Source organism: Rhinatrema bivittatum, chromosome 6 (genome assembly GCF_901001135.1).
Source record: "Rhinatrema bivittatum chromosome 6, aRhiBiv1.1, whole genome shotgun sequence".
Taxonomy (NCBI): domain Eukaryota; kingdom Metazoa; phylum Chordata; class Amphibia; order Gymnophiona; family Rhinatrematidae; genus Rhinatrema; species Rhinatrema bivittatum.
In genome coordinates, this window is record NC_042620.1 from 242850209 (window position 1) to 242871196 (window position 20988).

The following is a 20988-nucleotide window of genomic DNA, read 5'->3' on the forward strand; positions in this document are numbered from 1 at the left end:
TAGGCCAGCCCTGCATTTTCCAGTTCTTTTAACGTTTTCCTTGAAGAGCAGCACTCTTTGCAGGCAGCGATAGCTTCCAAAGAACCAACAGAGAGATAAAGAGATTGCTGGACATGGGGCTTTTAAGAGTTCGTGAAGAAAGGAGCTGTCGTATGATGCCCCAATTTAAGGTCTCACAGCCTAGCAAGAATTCAGGTTGTTTGTTTAATTCCTTAATCAAATTTGCGTTGTTTTTGGAAGTATTACACAGAAAGATTTAAAAGGTAGGCACGTATGCAGTGCGTATTGTGTGCCAAGTCTTTGAAAAGGCAACTCTGGATGACTGCAATGCTGATGACACAGGCAGCTGAGATTCACGAGTGTGTGCCCAGGTCCGGAGCAGCCGGGAGGCCCCCAGCACTCTCAATACAGTGACCAGAGCACAAGCCCAAGGTAAGTTAGATGATCCCAAAGAGAAGCAGACTTTGTTTTGTTAATGCACAATTCGGTAATTAAAGGGAATGTTTTTAAAACATTATGTTTCACGAGCCTACACTGCTAGTGACGGTTCTATTTGTCATCGGCCCCCCCGATGAAGCCGTCAGTGGTGAAACATGGTTCCATGTAGGAGGTTCGCATTAATGAAAGAGTCTAATGGAAGCCTGCACCAGTAGAAGAACTGCCGATAAGTTTTCGGTCATTTTATGGAGCTCATAGTTACATACTACAATCGCAAGCAAGGCTGCACTTTTAACTTTGTATTGCCATTTTTGGTTCTGTGATGACACTTGTTGGGGCTTTAGTTTGATTATGGAATATGCAATAATTAAACAACATAGACTAGCATTGCCTTGTGACAGTAGTAGTGTTAGCCTATGTTTGAGCATATCCAGGTTAATGTACGCAATCGAACATATACAAGAAAAGTATGATATGAGATGTGATTAAGTCCAACATAAGTTAGTATTATACTGAGGAATCCTGACATAGTAGAATTGCTTTTGTCTTAATTTGAGTAGGATTCTTCTCCTTTGGACCCTTTTCTTATATGGATACTGTTGTTGCCCACAGAACAGTGAAATTAATATTTAGTCTATTATTGTATAGTTCATGAAAGACATTCAAAGCATTAATAAATATTAGGAAGGCTTTCAAAGGTCATGATTTATTGTAAACCTTTGAACTTCTTAGACTAGGGGCTTTTCCTTGGTTTTTGCTGCCTGGCATGGAAAATTAGCGGGGAAGTGCTACACTACACAGTAGGCTGGACAGCTGGCTCCTGATATGGTGCAGATCATAGTCCTCACAATTCATACAAGAAAATGAATTACACATAACTTCTGGCGGGGGGGATGATCCCCTTCAAAAAATTAAAATGCTTTCACAGAACTTCTGCAGTGATTTCTTTCTTTCTCTGTCTTTTTACCTCATCATAGAACTCCGGACTTTGGTTATGATGCAAGACGATGGCATAGGCATTGGTGGCAAAAAGGGCTCCTCCAGGTTTCCCATAAATACACTGGAATAAAAAGGAAGGGCATGTTAGTCCCAACATGAGGAGCTTAACTCAGCTGGAGAGCATCACATGCAGATTCTTTCCATTCAGGGATTTAATGGACAATGCCACAGCCGCCGCAACTGCTGCTGAATCGTCCCCTTGCCATGGAATTGAAGCCGACGGCCTTCCCGCTGCCTAACCCAGCTTCTTGTGGTTGTTAACACACATCCACCCACCTGCCTCACTACCGACAGCCTGCCGCTTCCTCCCACCCAGCTGCCTCCACCCCTACTTTTCCCCTGTGACATCCACCCCCCACCCTGCCAGGCTCCTGCCAGCACTTTTGCCTCCCGTTTGGCCCCCTGCCAGCACGGTTTTTGTTTTAACCTCCCACCTCCCACCTCCCTGCCCCCTCCCCCACCGGGTCTCGCCTGCTCTTTCCTCTGCTTTGCGCCTGCGGGCAGATCCTGCTGATACCATTTCACAACCCAACCCCATCCACAGCAACTCCAGTCTGACAGCAAAACTTAAGTCCAGCAGTGCGATGTGCGGCCGGGTTGGGGGAGGGGGTGAGAGAGAGGCATGGCCACTAGACAAATTGGCAAAGCAGGAAAGGAGAGTTCAAGGAGGGAAGAAGATGGCAGTGAAGGTGAAGAGAGATGATAGGAAGGGAACAAAGAGAGGAGAGAAGGATACACTGGGAGAGGCTGGTTGGAAGGGAGAAGTGCATTGATTGTCAATTACTTCTGGTTTTTATTGCAGTGCACTTAGATGGTTTGCTATCTCAGTAGCAGTTTTTATGTTTCTTTGGCTCTGGATTGTGTTGTTATTTGACTACATGCCATGTTTATTGCTAGTGATTATTTGTTATTTTATGAATGTTTTTATTGTAACCTGAGGAGGCTGTAAGGACCTAAATAAATAAATAGAAGATAGACTTGGGGAAGAGTCAGGTGAGATGAAAAAGGCCCCTCATAGACAGAAATATAGGTGGTGATGAAAGTAGATCTGACAAAAAAGGTATAGAAGGGGAGGGAAAAAGGAAGTGGGAGAAAATAAGGAAGGAAAACTAAATTAAAACAAAGTGAGAAAGAAGAAGAAACATGAAAAAAACGAAATTCAGAAACTAAAGTGGGAAAATATCACATTATTCAAAAGAAAAATTTTAGAAATGAAATATTTTCCAATACCAATTGAATTTGCTGTGTATGTTAAGTAATGCACAACTATATGCAGACGTGCAGTACAGTCTCCAATACTGTGCCACAGATTTCTCTAACTCTTATCACAGAACCTACTCGGGAGATATTGCGTAGGACTGGCTGCCTAGCTTCCATTCAAAGAAGACTGCGCTGCCTGAGGCAACTGTTACAGGAAATGCACTTTGAATTGTTTTGGAATTGTATCAAGTATTGTAACCTAATGAATGAAAAGCTCAAGGACCAAAAGTTATCACATAAGGCTGAAAGGAGGAACACTCAAAGGAATGTGAGAAAATACTTTTTCCTAGCCTGCAGCCAGATGGACTCCGGACCAATGGGTTTATGCTCCCCTGCCAACGGATGGAGACGGTGCCTGGTTTCAAAGCTGACATCACCCTAGATACACCCCTGCAGTGACCTCAGCCCTTCAGCATTTTTCCACCTCCAGCAGAGGCGGACATGCTTTTCCTATGGGGATCGCTGTACCCTTTGGAAGAAGAAATCCTACTTATAAACTGGAGAAAAGATGAGGCCCCGCTCTCCTGCGGTGATACCTAAAGGTCTCTCCCCCAGTTGAGAATTCCAGAGGTGGGCCTTGGTCCGGTAGCTGGTTCCCAGCGTGGACTTTGCTGCTGGTGCAGGGTGCAGGAAGCCGAGCGCGGCAGTGACGGCCAAAGCCCTCTCCCCCAGCAGCCGGAGATCGTCTCTGTATTCGGCCGGTAAACGCTGAGCCTAGGTAAGTAAAATTAAAAAAAAAAAAAAGAGAAGAGAAGAGGATTTCCTTCCGATTCAGAGACGTTGGAGGGGTTTCGGTAGGACTTCCTCCAGCGCGCTGTACCATCATTGTTCCCGATCCCGTTGGGGTAAGAGGAAGAGGGCTTCCAAGCAGGTTGAGCAGCCCCCCCGGTGGGCTAGGCCCCGCTTTAAGCTTTGTCGGCACACTGCGTGGTAGGCTGTGGCAGCGCCATCTTGCGTACGTTTTTGTGCTTGTATTGCCCACCATAGAGCTTCGGTACGCGCCGTGTGTGTTGGCTCTGTGCATGCACTATGCGCATAACGCCGCACACAGGCTGTGTGCATAATGTCGCGCGCGTACATACACACACAACTTACTAGGTGCAGAATACAAATTAAGCCGGGTGCACGGGCTGTGCGTGCACCTTGCTGTGGCCCACGTATGCACCCGAAATCTGTGCCCATAAAATTTTAAGCACAAGCTGTCTGAACATGCAGATACCATCACCATTGGCTCCGGCAGCAAAGAAACATAAGCACCTTTCTCTCTGCGCTACTTGTTATATTAGGTCTGCCCAGTCTGACCTGGATTCTTGCTTATATCAGCACTGTGAGGAATCCCAGGGAGAGTTGGCCTCACCGGACTTTGCTAAGCCCAGCTCCTCCCATTCAGAGGATGGGCAGCCACAGCCTTAACTGGAAGTACCCTGGCTCTGAGTAACCCTGGGACTGGGTCATCCATGGGAGAGGGAAATTTAGCGGCACCTACCCCAGTACCTCCTGGGCTAGGCATGGACCCAGCCACCTTCTCCTGGGTGGAATTCTTTCAAGGCCTTCATGAGGTAGCAGACTACTCCTTCATGCAGGCGTAGTCTGCTACCTCACTTGCCCCTACCAGACGGAAACTCAGCTGGTAAGCCCTTCCTCTCCCAGTCCTATCAGCAGACCTCAAGGAATGCCTCGACTCACCAAAGGTATCCCTGGCATGGACCCAGACGGCACAGTTTAGAACCGTATCAGACCATGTTACAGTTTTTCCATAGAGATGAATTGCCAGCCCTGGTTTCCCAGGGCCCTGAAGGTGCTGGGAGTTCCTGGGGTGGACTCTATGACGGAACGAAAGAAGAATCCCATTCTGATTTCCCTATGGAAAGCCTCTTGCTACTTTCCAGTACTGGAAGCCATCCAGGAGTTGATTGACCTGGAATGGGATGCCCCAGATGCAAGTTTTAAAGGTGGACGAGCATTAGAAGCTCTAAACCCACTGAGTCCAGCAGCGAGAGAATGTTTGTGTTTCCCTAAAGTGGATGCACTGGTCTGTGCCATCTCTAAGTGAACAACTATCCCAGTGGAGGAAGGAGCGGCCTTAAGGGATGCACACGATAGGTGGATGGGGTCCATCCTTAAACAGGCCTTGGGTGGTGGATGACTTGGGGGTGAATTTCAGAGCAGTTATGGAACCCGCCGCCGCCTTTTTAGCTGATGCAGGCTCAAACCCAGTCCATACCTTGGCCAAAGCAGTGGCCTTAGTGGTGGCAGCCAGAAGACAGCTATGGCTGCGGAATTTGTCTGCAGATGCAACCTAAAAGGTAAATCTCACAAAGATGCCCTTTAAAGGATCACTCCTCTTCAGAAGCAAATTGGAAACGCTGGCCAGTAAATGGGGCGAATCTCCAGTACCCGGTTATCAGAAGATAAGAGAAAGCAGTTAGAGCTCCCCTTGCCCATGAGGGGTTGATCCAGGGGCTCCCAAACTCTTTCACCCCCTACAGAAACTTGACATTTCAGAGGTCTCGGTTCTTTGGGAGGTCTCAGTCCTTTTGGAGTCGGCAGAGGGTCAGGCTCGGGTTTAGGTTCGTCCCAAACCCCCAAATGAATTTTTGCCGACCCATCCTCGGAACTAGGAGATAGGAGGTTGACTCCCTCTTCTACCAAATGATGGGTTGAGATCACTTTAGACAAATGGATACTGGAGGTCATACGAGAAGGATATGCACTGGAATTTCGCAGCACTCTTCGGAACATATTCATGATATCTCCTTGCCACTCCCAGCACAAGAAGCAAGCAGTGGAGACTATCCTGTTAAGGCTCCTCAGGCTATAATCCCAGTACCTGCACCCAGTAAAATATGGGGCATTATTCCATCTATTTCATCGTATCCAAGAAGGAAGGTGCTTATCGCCCCATTCCTGGACCTCAAGAGCATCAACTGACATTTATGAGTAAATCATTTTCGCATGGAAACCCTACACGCCGTTATAATGGCCGTAAAATCAGGAGAGTTCTTAACCTTCCTGGACCTTTCCAAGGCCTACCTACATATTCTAATCCAGCAAAAACATTGATGTTTCCTACGCTTTGCAGTACTAGGTCGCCATTATCAGTTCCGGGCACTGCCCTTTGGCCTGACCACCGCCCCAGAACATTTTCCAAGATTATGGTGGTAACAGCAGCACTGAGAAAAGAGAGTCTCTAGATGATCAACAGGGTGATCTCCTTGCTTCAGGAACTCAGTTGGGTTGCAAACCTGGACAAAAGCAGTCTCAAACCCTCCCAGTCCTTGGAATATCTGGGAGTCTGGTTTGACACCAAGCAGGGCAGGGTCTTCCTCCCGACCATGCAGATAAGGAAGTTGTTGTCCCAAGTATGAAATCAGCTTCTTTAAATCATCACAGCTTCAAGTATGCCTAATATACCCCCCCCCCTCCCCCGGTCTCCTTGAATGTAACGCCTCCCCCCTCATTGAATTTATCGCAGAAAACATAGATTTCGACATACCAACCATTATACTCGGCGGCTTCAACCTCCACGTAGACACCCACCCCCTAACTCCCCCATGTGAAGCCTTTATCTCCTCCCTTGATGCTATGGGTTTTACGCAAATTATAAACCACCCTACCCATAAAGCAGGCCACACACTAGACCTTATCTTTACGAATGCGAGTATTCTCACCACTGAAACCCCACCCTGCTCCCCTGTCCCCTGGTCGGACCACACACTTATTAATACCATCCTCACTACAAAGAAAACATCATCCACCCCTCCCCCACACAACCAATCATCCAATTCCGAAAAACATGTACCAGAGAGGACCTAATCTCCTCCTGCACCGACATCATTGGCACAATTGACTTAACAAACACTGAATCAGCACTTTCCTCCTGGAACAACATCACTAAAGACATTGCCGACAAAATCTGCCAGCTTACAACAAAAATAATAAACCCCTCCCACAATAACAATAAAGCATGGTACTCACCTGAATTTAAAAAACTTAAATGTGACTTAAGAAACAAAGAAAGAAAATGGCGAAAACATCCTTCACCCACTCTGCTTGCCTCATATAAATCCTCCATGCATGCCTACAGGCTTACCATCCTCAAAACAAAATGTGACTTATACGCCCTTAAAATTCACGACTATCAATTTAATGCCAAAACCCTCTTCTCACTTATATCTGACCTTACCAAAACCTCCCCCACACCCAGATCAGACTCTGACTCCAAAAGCAAATGTGATGACCTTGCCCGTTTCTTCAATAACAAAGTCTCCAAGCTCATGGTAAATTTTCCCCCTGACACATCCCACGCCAATGTCCCCCCCATAAACACCATGGCCAGCCTTGACTGCCTTGAAACCACATCATCAACTGAAATAGAATCCCTCTTAAAGAAAATTAAACCCATATCTCACCCATCTGACACCATCCCGACCAAACTCCTACTAACCATCCTCAACCTAATAGCCAAATCCCTGTCTGAGATCATCAACTGCTCCCTCACCCTTGGTAATGTCCCAACCACTCTAAAGCAAGCAATTGTTAAACCCATCCTAAAGAAACCCAATCTCGACCCTACAGAACTCTCCAACTTTTGTCCAATCTCAAACTTCCTTTCCCAGCCAAAATCACTGAAAAAGTAGTCAACCTCAGTCTCTCCGAATACTTGGAAAAACACAAAATTATATCCCCGTCTCAATTTGGCTTCTGTAAATTCTTCAGCATGGAAACTCTCCTAATATCCCTCACCGACATCGTACTCAAAAGTATGGACAATGGGCATTCCTACCTCTTAGCAATGCTCAACATCTCATCTGCATTCGACACCATCAGCCATAAAATTCTATTAAACCAACTCATGGACATTGGCATAGCTGGAACTGCATTCCACTGGTCTTAATCTTACCTTGAAAACAGACACTACAAGGTTAAACTCGGTAATAGTGAATCTGACCCTATCAACTTAACCCAAGGTGTACCCCAAGGCTCCTCACTATCTTCTATCCTTTTCAACATCTACATGTTACCCCATGCCAACTCCTATCGGACCTAAGCCTCACCCATTTCATATACGCGGGCGACATCTAAATCCTTATCCCCATCACTGACTCCTTGTCCAAATCATTAAAGATCTTGCGCTTAACCCCGCCAAAACAGAACTCCTCATCATTTCTCACAATCCACCCACCATCACCCCCATACTTTCCAACACCTCGACCCCTCTACACCCATCTCACAACATGTACAAAATCTAGGCGTTACCATCAACAGCCAATTAAACTTAGAAACATTCATAAAATCCACCATGAAGGAAAGCTATTTCAAACTTCATGTCTTAAAGAAACTTAGACCTCTCCTATATTTCAATGGCTTTCGCACTGTCCTTCAGGCCATAATTTTCTCCAAAATTGACTATTGTAATTCCCCCCTTCTAGGCCTCCCCACCTCCCCACCTCCCCCATCAAACCCCTCCAAATGTTACAGAATGCTGCATCTAGAATCCTCACCAATACACGCAGGGAAGATCACATTACACCAATCCTAAGAGACCTCCATTGGCTCCCTATCTCCTTCAGAATTTTCTACAAGAGCCTCTCCCTTATACACAAGACTCTATACAACCAGAACATCCAATGGTAAATGACTCTCTCCACTTTCAAACATCCAACAGACTCACCAGATCTGCCTATAAAGGAACCCTTCACATACCCTCTCCTAAACTCACACACCTCTCCTCCACAAGAGATCGAGCATTTTCGATAGCAGGTCCCTCAAACTGGAACATAATGCCTCCTGACCTCCACATGGAACTTTGTACACACAAATTTAAAAAAAAAAATTAAAAACATGGCTCTTCAAACAGGCCTTCACCTAATGCCCCTTACCATCTCTTGCTTCCTCCCATCCACCTCACTTTTCATATCCCTATTCTCTTGATCCTTTTCCCCTTCCCACCCTCCCCCCTCTACATTGATATTTCCCCCTCCCTGCCTCCTCCGCCCCCCAAACTTTAATCCTCTTTAATTGTTAACCCCTTTGAGTTCTTCAAATGTTAATTTTTAATTTCTTCTATTGAATCCCTGATATCATTCTTGTTTATTTATTAATATGTTCATAGTTTGTACCATATCTTAATTTTACTATGTTACCAAATGTTCCATGTAAATGTTATCATATATCATTTAATCACCCTGTTCCATGTAAACTGATACGATGTGCAAACGGTTATCGGTATATAAAAGCCTTTAAATAAATAAAAATAAAATACGTCAGCTGATGAACATGATACGTCCGACTATGTGGAGCTATCTTAAAGTCCTTGGTTTGATGGCGGCATCCCTGAAAGTAGTGCCATAGATGAGGGCATACATACGACCACTTAAATACTGCCTGCTGTCACATTGGAACCCGCAGTCTCAAGACTATTCGATTTACCTCCACTTACCGATGGAAGTGTGCTCTCAGCTCCAATGGTGGCTGGAGGAAGCTCATCTGGGCAGGGGTGTATCCCTGTCCCCTCCAAACTGGCTGATCCTCAAGACAAGACGCGAGCCTCCGGGGCTGGGGAGCTCACTGACAGGAACTGATGGCCCAGGAGCATTGGACCAAGGAAAAGGCCCTCTGGAAGTCAGATTGGCATGTCTACAATTCAGCCACATACTCAAGGGTCAAGAGGTCCATGTAATGTTGGACAAAACAACAATGGTAGCCTTCATCAACCGCCAGGGTGGAACCAAAAGCCAGCAAGTGTCACAGGAGATAGATCTCCTTATGGAATGGACAAAAATACATTTACAGATGATCTCAGCCTCCCATTTCACAGGAAAAGACATTATCAGAGCAGACTTTGTAAGCAGGGAGAATCTGGATTCAGGAGAGTGGGTGCTGTAGCGAAAGCCTTCAGCTGGTAGTAGATTGCTGGGGTCTCCCGTCCATCGACCTGCTGGCCACATCTCACAATGTGAAGGTTAACTGATTCTTCAGTTGCAGAAGAGATCAGCTGACCCTGGAGATCGATGCTTTCATTAAGACCTTGCTGGAAGAGGAGCTGCTATACAACTTCCCTCCATGGCCCCTCCTAGGCAGGGTCATTCGCAGAATCAAGTGCCACAGGGGATTAGTCCTACTAGTAACTCCAGATTGGCCCAGGCATCCTTGGTATGCGGACATGCGGAGACTCCTGGAGGAGACCCCCCTGTACCTCCCATCGCAAAGGGACCTGCTACAGCAGGGACCGGTCCTTTACGAGGATCCAACTTGATTCTGTCTTATGGCTTGGCCCTTGAGAGGGCTCGCCTGATGAAGCAAGGCTATTCAGTGGCAGTAATTGCCACCTTACTCCACATGCGGAAGTTCTCTACATCCCTAGTGTATGTGCAGGTCTGGAGAGTATTTGAGGCCTGTTGTGAGGAACGCAATGTTTCCCCTCGCATGGTTAGAATCCCACTAATTCTGGAATTTTTGCAGGACAGCTTGAATAAAGGTTTGATCCTTAACTCCTTGAAGGTCCAGGTAGCGGTTAGGTCCAGGTAGCCATTCTCTCCTGTTTCAGGGGCGAGGTGAACGGAACCCGTCTGTCGGCTCATCTAGACATGGCCCGTTTTCTGAACGGGGTGAAGCATCTCCGGCCATTCCTATGGTGGCCAGTTCCCTTGTGGAATCTTAATCTAGTACTGGAGTTTTTGGCAGGGCTCTCCTTTCAGCCACTGTGCAGTCTTTCCTTGCATTTATTAACCCTGAAAACGGTGTTCCTGGTGGCTATTTGCTCGGTATGTCGCATCTCTGAACTACAGGCATTGCCATGTCGGGAACCATTCTTCCGGATGACTCCAGGAGTGTTACAGCTTCGTACCGTTCCATCCTTCTTGCCCAAGGTAGACTTGGAGTTTCATTTGAATCAGTCCATTTCATTGTCATCCCTAGATAAGCACAAGGATGTGGAAGAATGCCGCCTCCTCCACCATTTGAATGTTAGTTTTTTTCTGTAGTATGTCCACAGTGATTTTTGAAGAGAATGCTTAAGGACTGAGGTCACTGCAGGGGTGTATCTAGGGTGATGTCAGCTTTGAAACCTGACTCTGTCTCCATCTGCTGGCAGAGGAGCATAAACCCATTGGTCCTGAGTCCATCTGTCTATATTAAGGAAAACAAAATTAACAAGTAAGTAATTTCTCCATTTCACCGAGAGGGTGATGGATACCCAGAACAGACTTCCAGAAGAGGTTGAGAAGCCAAAACAATAGCGGAATTCAACCATGTATATAATGAAGACAAAGCGACTTTAGTGGCAGAGGAATGGGAAGACCATAGATAGACCATAGATAAGAGTAAGACCTACAAAATATAGTAGGCACAAACGGGTACAATGGGTAGAAAAAGTGATCTTTATCTGCCAACATCTTCAATGTTCTGACAAGGGATAAGAATATTGAACTGAGTACGGTATATTAGGGATGTGCATTCATTTCGAACAAATTTGTAATCTGAACCAAAATGGTCCATTTTCATATTGGTTCAGAGTGCCCAAAACAAATGAGTCATCCCTAAGAAAACCCTGAAAATTTTTGGATGTTTTTGCATTATTAGAAAATAGCCCTATTCCCCATGAAAACAAAACAAGAAATGCAGTGCCCACCACACACTGTGTTCAAGCCTATCCAGCAGGGCTGAGCCAAGCCCAGCTGGGGCTTCCCCAGGGTCCTCCAACATTCCACCCCTTGTCAATATGATGGGCCAAGGACTACCTGACTGGACAGAGTCAAGTGCCTCCAGGGCCTCCCGGACCATACCAAACCCCTTCCTTACCCCCTCCCCTAAAAGATCAGCTAGAGCCACAGACCTCCCCGGTTCCCACTTACCCCTTCCATAGGGGTCCCAAATATGGTACAATAATTGGGCAGGAGTGATCTCCATTTGCTCCTACCCCATCAGGATCCTTTTAAAAATGGCATCGGCAAAGTTAAAATAACTATGGTCTCAGAGCTAGTCAGTTCCATTAATTCCCCTTTCTCATACCAGGACTGGTGCCCCCATGGAAGTGGTAAGTGGGGACCAGAGAGGTCCTCAGCCCTGGCTGATTAATTGGGGGAGGAAGACTAGGGAGGTTGAGGGGTCTTGAGTTGCCTCATTTCACCTTTGGGTTTTTTTTTTTTTTTTAATGTTTATTTCAGTTTGGCAAATGAACCAAACTGTCATAAACAGTAAACAAAAAAAAAAACAGAAACGAAAATATTGGGATTGTACATCCTTACTGTATATAAATTCCACACATAGTAATCTGGACGTGATATTACTCTTCTCTATTCTGACCCCAATATTATTCTACTGTTGGGTAAAGCATCTTATCTTGTCATACTAAAATTAACGATAAGTGTAACTATAAGCAAACCTTTAAAGGATGCGCATCATTTTCATCCGAATCTCTAAATTCAACACAAACGGCAAGATTCCTTGCCTGGGAAGAGACAGTGCGAGGAAATATGTTACAGACATGTTTAAAATTCATTTTGCATTTTCCGAAAACATTTTATGCAGAATCTCTTACCTTGGCAAATGTTTTCTGACTGTCGTACTTTAAATGCAGGGGGTACACATACAGGTGATTTTTGTAAATCGTGAAAGGGTAGCAGTATTTTGTAACTTCCGGGACAAATTCTTCAATTTCAGCAGCAATCCTCTTGCAGTCCTTTTCAAAAGGCTTGACGGGGATATGTGAAGATGTGACACAGTCTGAGGAGGAACCATAAATTCATACATACGCATGCCTCACAACAGAGGTGCTGCTGGTTGAAATATTTACAACCATGCATTTGCAGAAACGTTGATGCTGTGTCAAACTCTAGGCCTCAACTGTGCAGAGTGACTGCAAGAAGCTTCCAAGAAGAGGAGGCGAGGTCAACCAATATGAATCTGCAGGAAAACTCAAAACCTACTTTAAAGCAGGGGAACTGGGCAGACTGGGTGGACCACATGGTCTTTGCCAAGTAACTACTCTTTAAGGGTGTGCAGTGAAAAAAAAGATTTGTTTCATTTTTCGTTTTTTTGTTGTTGTTTTCATTTTGTTTTGTTTTTAGCATGTACTAAAATTTAGTCCGTGCAAAACATTTCAGCGTGCACTAATTGCGTTAGTATGCACTGAAGGAAACAAAATGAAGCAAACAAAAGCACTCTTTAAGGCCTGATTCATTAAGCTGTTTTCTCCATACACACCAAACTGAAGAAAAGCCTCAATCGGGTCCTTTGTGGCAACAAACCAGTCATAGAGGCTGAGGCCTCAATGGTTTGCAAATCCTCAAACAGGAGAAATTAATTTGTTTTTTGAAGAACTTTGTCTAACTCCTGATGAAAAGAAGATCAGCTGGCATAAAGAACACACGCCGAAAGAGCCCTCCAACCTTGCACCTGCTATTTGTGCAGGCAGATGATTGGGGAGAAATCCCATCTACATGCTCTGTTTTATTCCCCTGGCCTAAATGCATCCCCCCTGCCCCTCCCTCCACCGACAACAGCTCTTTAATCCAGCAAAGCACACAAGTGTTGTGGAAGCTTGTCATACTCATTGCCAGAAAACGGACAGCAGTTTTTCTGACAGGGCAATTTGCCCCAGCTGAAGAGCAAAATGGCTTTGAAAATTGCCCACAATATGTTTGCTGCTTTTTTACTGACAGAGGGGTAGATGCCTGGGAAAACCTCTCAGCAGAGGTGATGGAAACTGGGAACTGTAACATAATTCAGGCATGTTAGGGCAGATATAGAGGAATGCGGCAGAAACAAGATTAGCAGGTTGTAATAGTGCAACACAACCCCACTCTTAACAAGAGCAGAGGTCAGGAGAGAGAAGATAAGAAAAATAAGGAGCAGATAAAAAAAAGCACAAGCTGGTGAAACTGAAGGCCATGGTGTAGTCAGGTGGAAACCAGCAGGCTGCAAGTCCCAAAAAACCAACTGGGTCAGTTCTGGTAGGTTGGGGGTGGACTGGGTGGGCCCGTGGCAAATGCAAGGGCCCACGGCTTACCTGGAGCCTTGGGCCGAAGACTGGCGGGGATCCGGCATCGGCGGGCGGCGCTGACCAACGGCATCAGGACGCGCTGGCCAACGTCATCGGGGTGCTCCGGCGCACCCTGGTGATGTTGGCAGGTCGCCACGCACTCGGGGGGGGGGGGGGGAGCATTCCTGCTGGCCGGCATCATTGGGGATGGCCACGGCCGGCCCTGATGACATCAGCCAGAGTATTTAAGGGGTGGTCCGCGCCGCAGCCAGCCTCTTTCCGGGAATCGACTTTGAGGCTCGGCTGCGGCGTGACTCTGAGCACTACAGGGGCACCCTATAAGGCAAATCACACGCGGAGGCGGCGATTTCATCGCAGGAGGAGAGAGGCAATAAAATAATATTAAAAAAAAAACCCGGACGGCCCACGGGCTGAAGACCCCAGGGTCAGCCAGGCGGGCCAGCAGCCACGTGGTGATCAAAGATACAGAGCACCACAGGGCAGGATGCCGAAGGGAGCCAGAAAGGGAGTCACGTCTCCCAGAGTCAAAAGTACTATCCAGCAAGGCCATAGGGATATATGTGGCTGGATATTTGGGCAACAGCATCACTAGTTTTGGTAGCTGTTCCAGATTATTACAAAGCTTGGTAAGACATGAGGAATGAGAGGGTCTTGTTGTGAAATTAAGTATGAGAATTTGTATGATCACCTACTCAGAATGAGAAGACAACAAAAACTGACTTTAATAAAGAGTGATATCCTACAAGCAGTCAAACTTCTACAGCTGGCAGCTGGGATGTATCCTTTAGTGTGGACCACAACAGGGCAGACTGGATGGGCCAATTGGTCTTTATCTGACCTCATCTACTATGTCATTATGCCTAGATTTATCAAGGACAACAGTATATTCCAGATGCAAACTAGCCAACTGTAAGCAAACTTTTGGGATGAATTTTTGGAAAATGGGGCACGGTTTTGGGAATCTACAGTAAAATCAACCTCTTTATGAAAACACTGACAAGCAAGCAGCTATTGCAAAACTCATCACATCTGAATTTTATAGGAAATGATTAACTACTGTATAACATGCTACACAGAAATCCTACATATGTAGAGATACCACTTGTATTGATCTTTACATTCAGTTTCCAAAGACTTACTTGACAAGTCTGGGGGAACACAGTCGATCGTAGCATTTAGGTGACCAGGAATAACCTGCAGTTTTGTCTTCTCTGGCCTGAAGTATAATGTACAAGAAAAGAATGTCTGTTTATTAGTACTAAAGAAAATGAAAAGCACAGACAGTAACTACAGTGGGTATAATCTCCAAAGGAAAGGGTTGTTAATAGCTCTTACATTGCCAGTTGGGTGAGCAGCAGGTCAAAGATCTTAAACATATTACATACATAAATCCTTTAAAAAAAAAATCACCTCCATACTCTTTAAAATACGTTCTTTCAACCTAGCTTGATGGACTCTCAACCTAGGTAACATCAAGCTAGGCTGAGAGAACATTGTACAAATCTCATCTTTGTGTGAGTTTCCTCACTCCGAAGGACATCAAATCTTCACAAGAGTGTACTGTTCTGTTCGTACGTCTCACTGTGAATGTCAAAGTGGCCCCTAACCCTACACTACTACCTACACCCTCACCTCGAGTTACGCGGTGGGCCTCATATAGAGGTATAAATACCTAACTACTAGACTGGCTTTATAGCTAGGTGTTTTCTTTCTCTCTCTCTCTCTCTCTCTCTCTCATATATTCATATTTTGCATGCATTAAGGTGTTTTTTGAATGTGAAAATGCCATAATGTAGCTTGGAAAATAACCCCCTAATTTTGCTATCCAGACTGTGTGTGAATACAGACCTCGTTATTTATAGCTTGCATAAATTCTGAAACCTGGCTGCTAAAATATGTTTTCTTTTGAAAAACTTACTTCCTGAGCTCTGCTAACAATTTCAGAAGATCCTCATTGGAGAGTTTGCTGCTATCCTGTCTATATAAAGGAGAGAATTTTGCTTCAAGATCCAGACAGCCTTGGGTATCTTTGAAAACTGGCCTAGAACAAAAGAAAAAAAGGTTTGGTGCATCAGATGTTAAAAAGCAGAAGCAATCATCATCATTGCTTATTAATGACATGCTTTTTCCAAGCAGGCAGTTCAAAGTGTACTACCGACAGAACCATTTTATATGATACAGCACAATAGTACACAGGAACTAGTAAAACAGGAGTAGTGGTTTGTAGGCAGTTGAATATTATATAGATATCTCTTACAGATAGAACCATTATGTACAGTGCGAGAACAGTGGGATAGTACAGCATAGTTGGCTGAATACAATATACATTTTAGTTATAGACCAGCATAACACAGTGCAAAGGTTAAATAAAAGTTTCCATTAGGTTACTGCTTTCAAACTATCGGGCCGATACAGTAAAAGTCGCGGGAGAGCGGGAGAACGCCCGCTCTCCTGTGCGCGCGATTCAGTATTCAAATTAGGGGCCGGCGGTAAAAAAGAGGCACTAGGGACATCCCTAGCGCCTCTTTCTGGACAGGAGCGGCGGCTGTCAGCGGGTTTGACAGCCGCTCAATTTTGCCGGCGTCGGTTCTCAAACCTGCTGACAGCCACGGGTTCGGAAACTGGACGCCAGCAAAATTGAGCATATGGTTTTCAACCCGTGAGCCGCGGGCCGACTTCAAATTTTTTTTTTTTTAACTTTTTGAAACTTTCGGGACCTCTGACTTAATGTCACCATGATATTAAGTCAGAGGGTGCACAGAAAAGCAATTTTTACTGCTTTTCTGTGCACTTTCCCGGTGCCCGGAGAAATTAACGCCTACCTTTGGGTAGACGCTAATTTCTGAAAGTAAAATGTGTGGCTTGGCTGCACATTTTGCTTTCTGAATCACGCAGGAATACCTAATAGGGCCATCAACATGCATTTGCATGTGGCGGGTGCTATTAGGTTCGGGGGGATTGGACGCGCGTTTTCGACCCCTTACTGAATAAGGGGTAAAGCTAGTGTGTCGAAAACACGCGTCCAATCGCGGGTTAACAGTCGCACTGTTAACTGTATGTTAAAAAGAATGAACTCTGTAAAGAAAAGAGACTATTGAGTGTCCACCCATTGAAACTAGGTAGCGATGTGGTACAGACAGCCAAATTGAGGCAGGCCGATCAGTCACACTTTTTGTGCTGAGGCACTGGAAGCAAAATAGTACTAGCAGAGAAATTTCAAAATACTCTCTACCTACAATTCATTTCTAATTCCTTTCTCCCTACCCAGACTGATTCCCAGCTTATTCTCTGGCACGATGAATAATCAAAAGCAATGGGATCCTATATAAAGAGAGAAGGTTGGCCAGAAAGCAGGACAGAAAACTCTCCTTTCCCTGTTGAGGGCACGCTCCTTCTAGTTTGGCTGCAGACTTAATCCAACAGCAAGATTGGAGAAAATGGAAAAAGATTGCCCCCTGCAGGGAGAGAGACAGATATGCTTCTTGCTTACTGGCTACTGCTCTTGGAGTACTGAATCCAATTAATTCTTTACTGTGTTGAGGTACAGGGATGGTTTCTCTGTAATGGACAAGATTCAGTTTTCACATGCAGGAAGCTGTGCCCCCTCTCATCAGTCTGTGGCTAGGGAAAAAGTCACAGGACAAGCGACGTGCACTTTCGGGCAAGATTACTGGTACTGCAAATTCTGGTTCTAGTGTCATTCTTGTGACTTTGAGCAAATCACTAAGGTTCCCCTTGTCCATCTCAGATTATAAATTCTTAGACTCAGGGAAACTGTAAATTATTTTATCCAGAGTTGTGTGCACTCACGGCACAATTCACAAAATAACTTAGAAATTACAAGCTTTTCACCTCTGAGAACAATTAAAAAAAATATTTTCTATTTACTAGCATTATGTATAATAGACATACAATTTGTCAGCCAAAGAAAGTTTAAATAAATATTATTGCTGTTTAAAGAGACAAGCCTGAAATTAAAAACTGGAGCTTTTGTTGTATATCGAATATGTATTTTGGGTATTTGATACAATAAAAATTTTAAATTAAAAAACAAAAGAGAGACAAGAGTGGAGGTTAAAGCAGGACTTCCCAAACATGTCCCGGTGACCCCCATCAGTTGGCTTTTTGGATAGCCACAATGAATATGCATGAGATCAATTTGCATGCATGGGAGGCTCAGCATGGAAACTGATCTCATGCAAATTCATTGTCAACAACCTAAAAACTGGACTGGCTGAGGGATCCTGAGGACAGATATGGAAGGCCCTTGGTTGAAGGTTGCACTGTAACAGGCAGGTTTTCTTCCAAAAGTCTAAATAGTCACATCCATATATTCTTTGATTTCATCCACATGCATAATACTTGACAAGAAAAGCAACTGTGAGAATCTTAATTCTGCACTCAGAGTATTATTATGATAAAGAAATGTTTTATTAAAACAGTGGCAGCTCTTCATCAGCTCGAGTCAGTGTTTTAAATAAACTAACCTGGCAGCCCAAGCAAATGGCATCTTATACTGACCCAGTCTGCTGCAGATCAGCTTAGCAATCTTATGCACCTTCTGGGCAGTCTAGAACAGCAACAAGAAACTTTTCAGTACAACATTTATTTATTTGTTGATTTTTATATACCGACATTCATCGGAACATCATGCCGATTTACACTGTAACAAAATAACAAGAGAGAAATACAATAAACAGGGAATGGAATAGGGGAGCAGTAATGAAGGAGGAGAGAGGACAGCAGTAGGAAGGATAGGAAAAGAGAGAAATTTGATAGGAACATTTGTAGAAAATAAATTAACAATAGACAATATGTACAGGTGGGCTGGTAGGTACCAGATCAGTGATGGCAGTGACAGGGAGAGGTGGCAACAGGCACATGAGGCAAACCTATATCAGGGGAAAGAAAGTTTTAGTACAAGAGGTCACAGGAAGAGGATCCAAAGGGATTGGACTCACACACAACCACCTTCAGAAAATATTTCTTTTTCTGAAAGGGGTTTGGATGCATGGAGTGGCCTCTCAGCGGAAGTAAAAGAATTCAAGAAAAGCCTGGGATAAGCACAGAGGATCTCTAGTTGTGAAGAAACAAGAGACCAACTGGAGTCTATGGCACTGAGCCAAGAGTGGAAGTAGATAGAGTAAAACTGCAATGTATGTGCATCTGTAAGTTCTGCGGAGCACAGACTGTCTCTTATGAGTATTCGTAGCTCCAGTAGCACTTCAGAACTGATTAGTGAAACCAGTAATAAATAGATTGGCCCATGATCCTTATCTGCCTTCATCCCAAATGCGCTAAAATGGGGCGGGTCACAGGGCCGTGGCCCGACCCAAAATCTAGCCCCCATCTGCAGAACTGCTGCAGGAGATCCGGGGACTGGGTTGGATAGGTGGCTGCTATTTGGTGGCAGGATTAGGAGAGCAACAGTGCATCAGCCACGGTCCCCATCTCTGCAAATCTGGGTCTTGACTGCTGCCTTGAACTGCGCTGGACTCTGCACAGCCCCATGGTTCAAAGAAGCAGTCAGGCCAGATGGTAGAGAAGAAGTGTAGCCCAAGGCACCACTGCTCTCCTCCTCCTCCTACCGCTGATCGATGTGTATGGAGGAAGGGGGATCTGGGTGGGGAAGGAGGGGTTGAATGCAGGGGAAAAGAGAGAGAGGTTTGAAGAGGGTGGGGGAGAGAGACTGGTGGGCACTAGGGATGTGAATCTGTACCGGACTCATTTCCGGTGTCCGGTTTGGGTAAAAACCGCGGGAAAAATTTGTTCCCGCGGTTTTTACCGGTTTTTGTCGGCTGTCTCATGCCAGAAAAAAAAACCCCCACCCTGACCCTTTAAATTTAATTCTTTCGAATCCCCCCCCCCCCCCCGCAACTTTTATAAAATACCTTGTGGTCCAGCGGGGGTCCCGGAAGCGATCTCCCACTCTCGGGCCGTCGGCTGCCAGTAAACAAAATGGCGCCGATGGCCCTTTGCCCTTACCATGTGACAGGGGTATCCGTGCCATAGGCCGGCCCCTGTCACATGGTAGGAGCAATGGACGGCCAGCGCTGGACAGGGGGGACAGGGGTTGGGAGGAGGGCAGAACTTGGTTGGCTTGGTCCCTCCCCACACCCACAAAGGCATTTCATTGCCCCACACCATCATATACTATCTTTAAGAATAAACATCCGAGCGTGTAATCAGAATTGAAAGGTATTCCATCATTTCCCAATGCCCTGAAGGTAAGAACCAAGAAGGAAGAATGAAAGAAATAAAAATAAAATGAGGCGAGGCCAAAATAACAGGGAAAGGAAACTAAGAAAGAAAAGAAAACAACAGAAAATGAGAGCAGAGTGCAGAAAAGAAGAAACAAAAGAGAAGTGAGGAAAACAAAAGACAGAAAGAAATACCTTGGGTACTCCTTTTTCAGACACACCCAGGTCAATGTTACGGAGTATTGGGGGGGGGGGGGGGGCAGGTAACCCATAGCGACTGAAGATCGTGGCAGAACCGCGCCAGCCACCAGCCCAGTTCCCAAGCAAGCCACCACCCTCGGCCAGGCCTTACTTTGCTGGGCCCAGCATAGAGCCAGCCCTGGGGCCAAAAGCAAATGTGACAGTCTTGAAATGGCCATGAACAAGAGCTCGACTGAAGCACACACAAAAACAAAAGGAGCATTAAAAAAGGCACTCATCGTGGGCCCTCAGACTTGGAGACAGCACTCCTGGCGGCGGCTACCTTCACGGGCTCTGAATTTTTGATGTACGGTTCAGCGCAGTGAGTGATGCTTCCCTGTAACACTTTCTCCACACGTGCAACCAAGAAAATGTCAGGATGTGGGTTTGTTACTGAAAAAATACCCTGCAATTAAAAATAAAAAAAAAGCATAATATGAGGGACAAAACCTCAAGGTTCCCTTAAAGTCTGTAAATTGAACATCAACTACTATTCTTTCTCATCTCATGTATTACAGTAACAACGTGTATATATACATAAAGATAAACATAGATATGTATATATATATATATCACAAACAAGTGTTTGCAGATACGCCAATTAAATCTAGTGGTCACCCAGAGTTACACAGTGAGTCACCTTGGGAGTACAGCGGCTTCAGCAGTGCCAAAGAGTGAGTCGGTAAGAACCTGCAGATTTAGCTATTCTCTTCTCTCCCCTTGAAAGAAAGCTTTCCATAATTAGACGACTTTGATCAAATACAGAACCTGCTCACATGAAAAAAATGTTTCAATATTTCCAACTCCTAACATATTTTTAAAGATACACACCAAAATAGCGAAGGC

General features: G+C 45.2%; 1 protein-coding gene across 7 annotated transcripts in view; it reads right to left on the reverse strand.

The window, feature by feature from the left end:
* The window catches only part of DOCK11 (dedicator of cytokinesis 11), a 310527-nt gene that overhangs the window by 192854 nt on the left and 96685 nt on the right, over window positions 1-20988 (reverse strand). For all 7 annotated transcript variants that reach the window (XM_029606694.1, XM_029606693.1, XM_029606691.1 and 4 more), the window contains 7 exons: window positions 20426-20548; window positions 18190-18272; window positions 15621-15743; window positions 14842-14918; window positions 12239-12423; window positions 12083-12148; window positions 1406-1498 (listed from right to left, as the gene is read on the reverse strand). In XM_029606694.1, the coding sequence (XP_029462554.1) occupies window positions 1406-1498; window positions 12083-12148; window positions 12239-12423; window positions 14842-14918; window positions 15621-15743; window positions 18190-18272; window positions 20426-20548 (750 nt within the window). The remainder of the gene's footprint in view (window positions 1-1405; window positions 1499-12082; window positions 12149-12238; window positions 12424-14841; window positions 14919-15620; window positions 15744-18189; window positions 18273-20425; window positions 20549-20988) is intronic.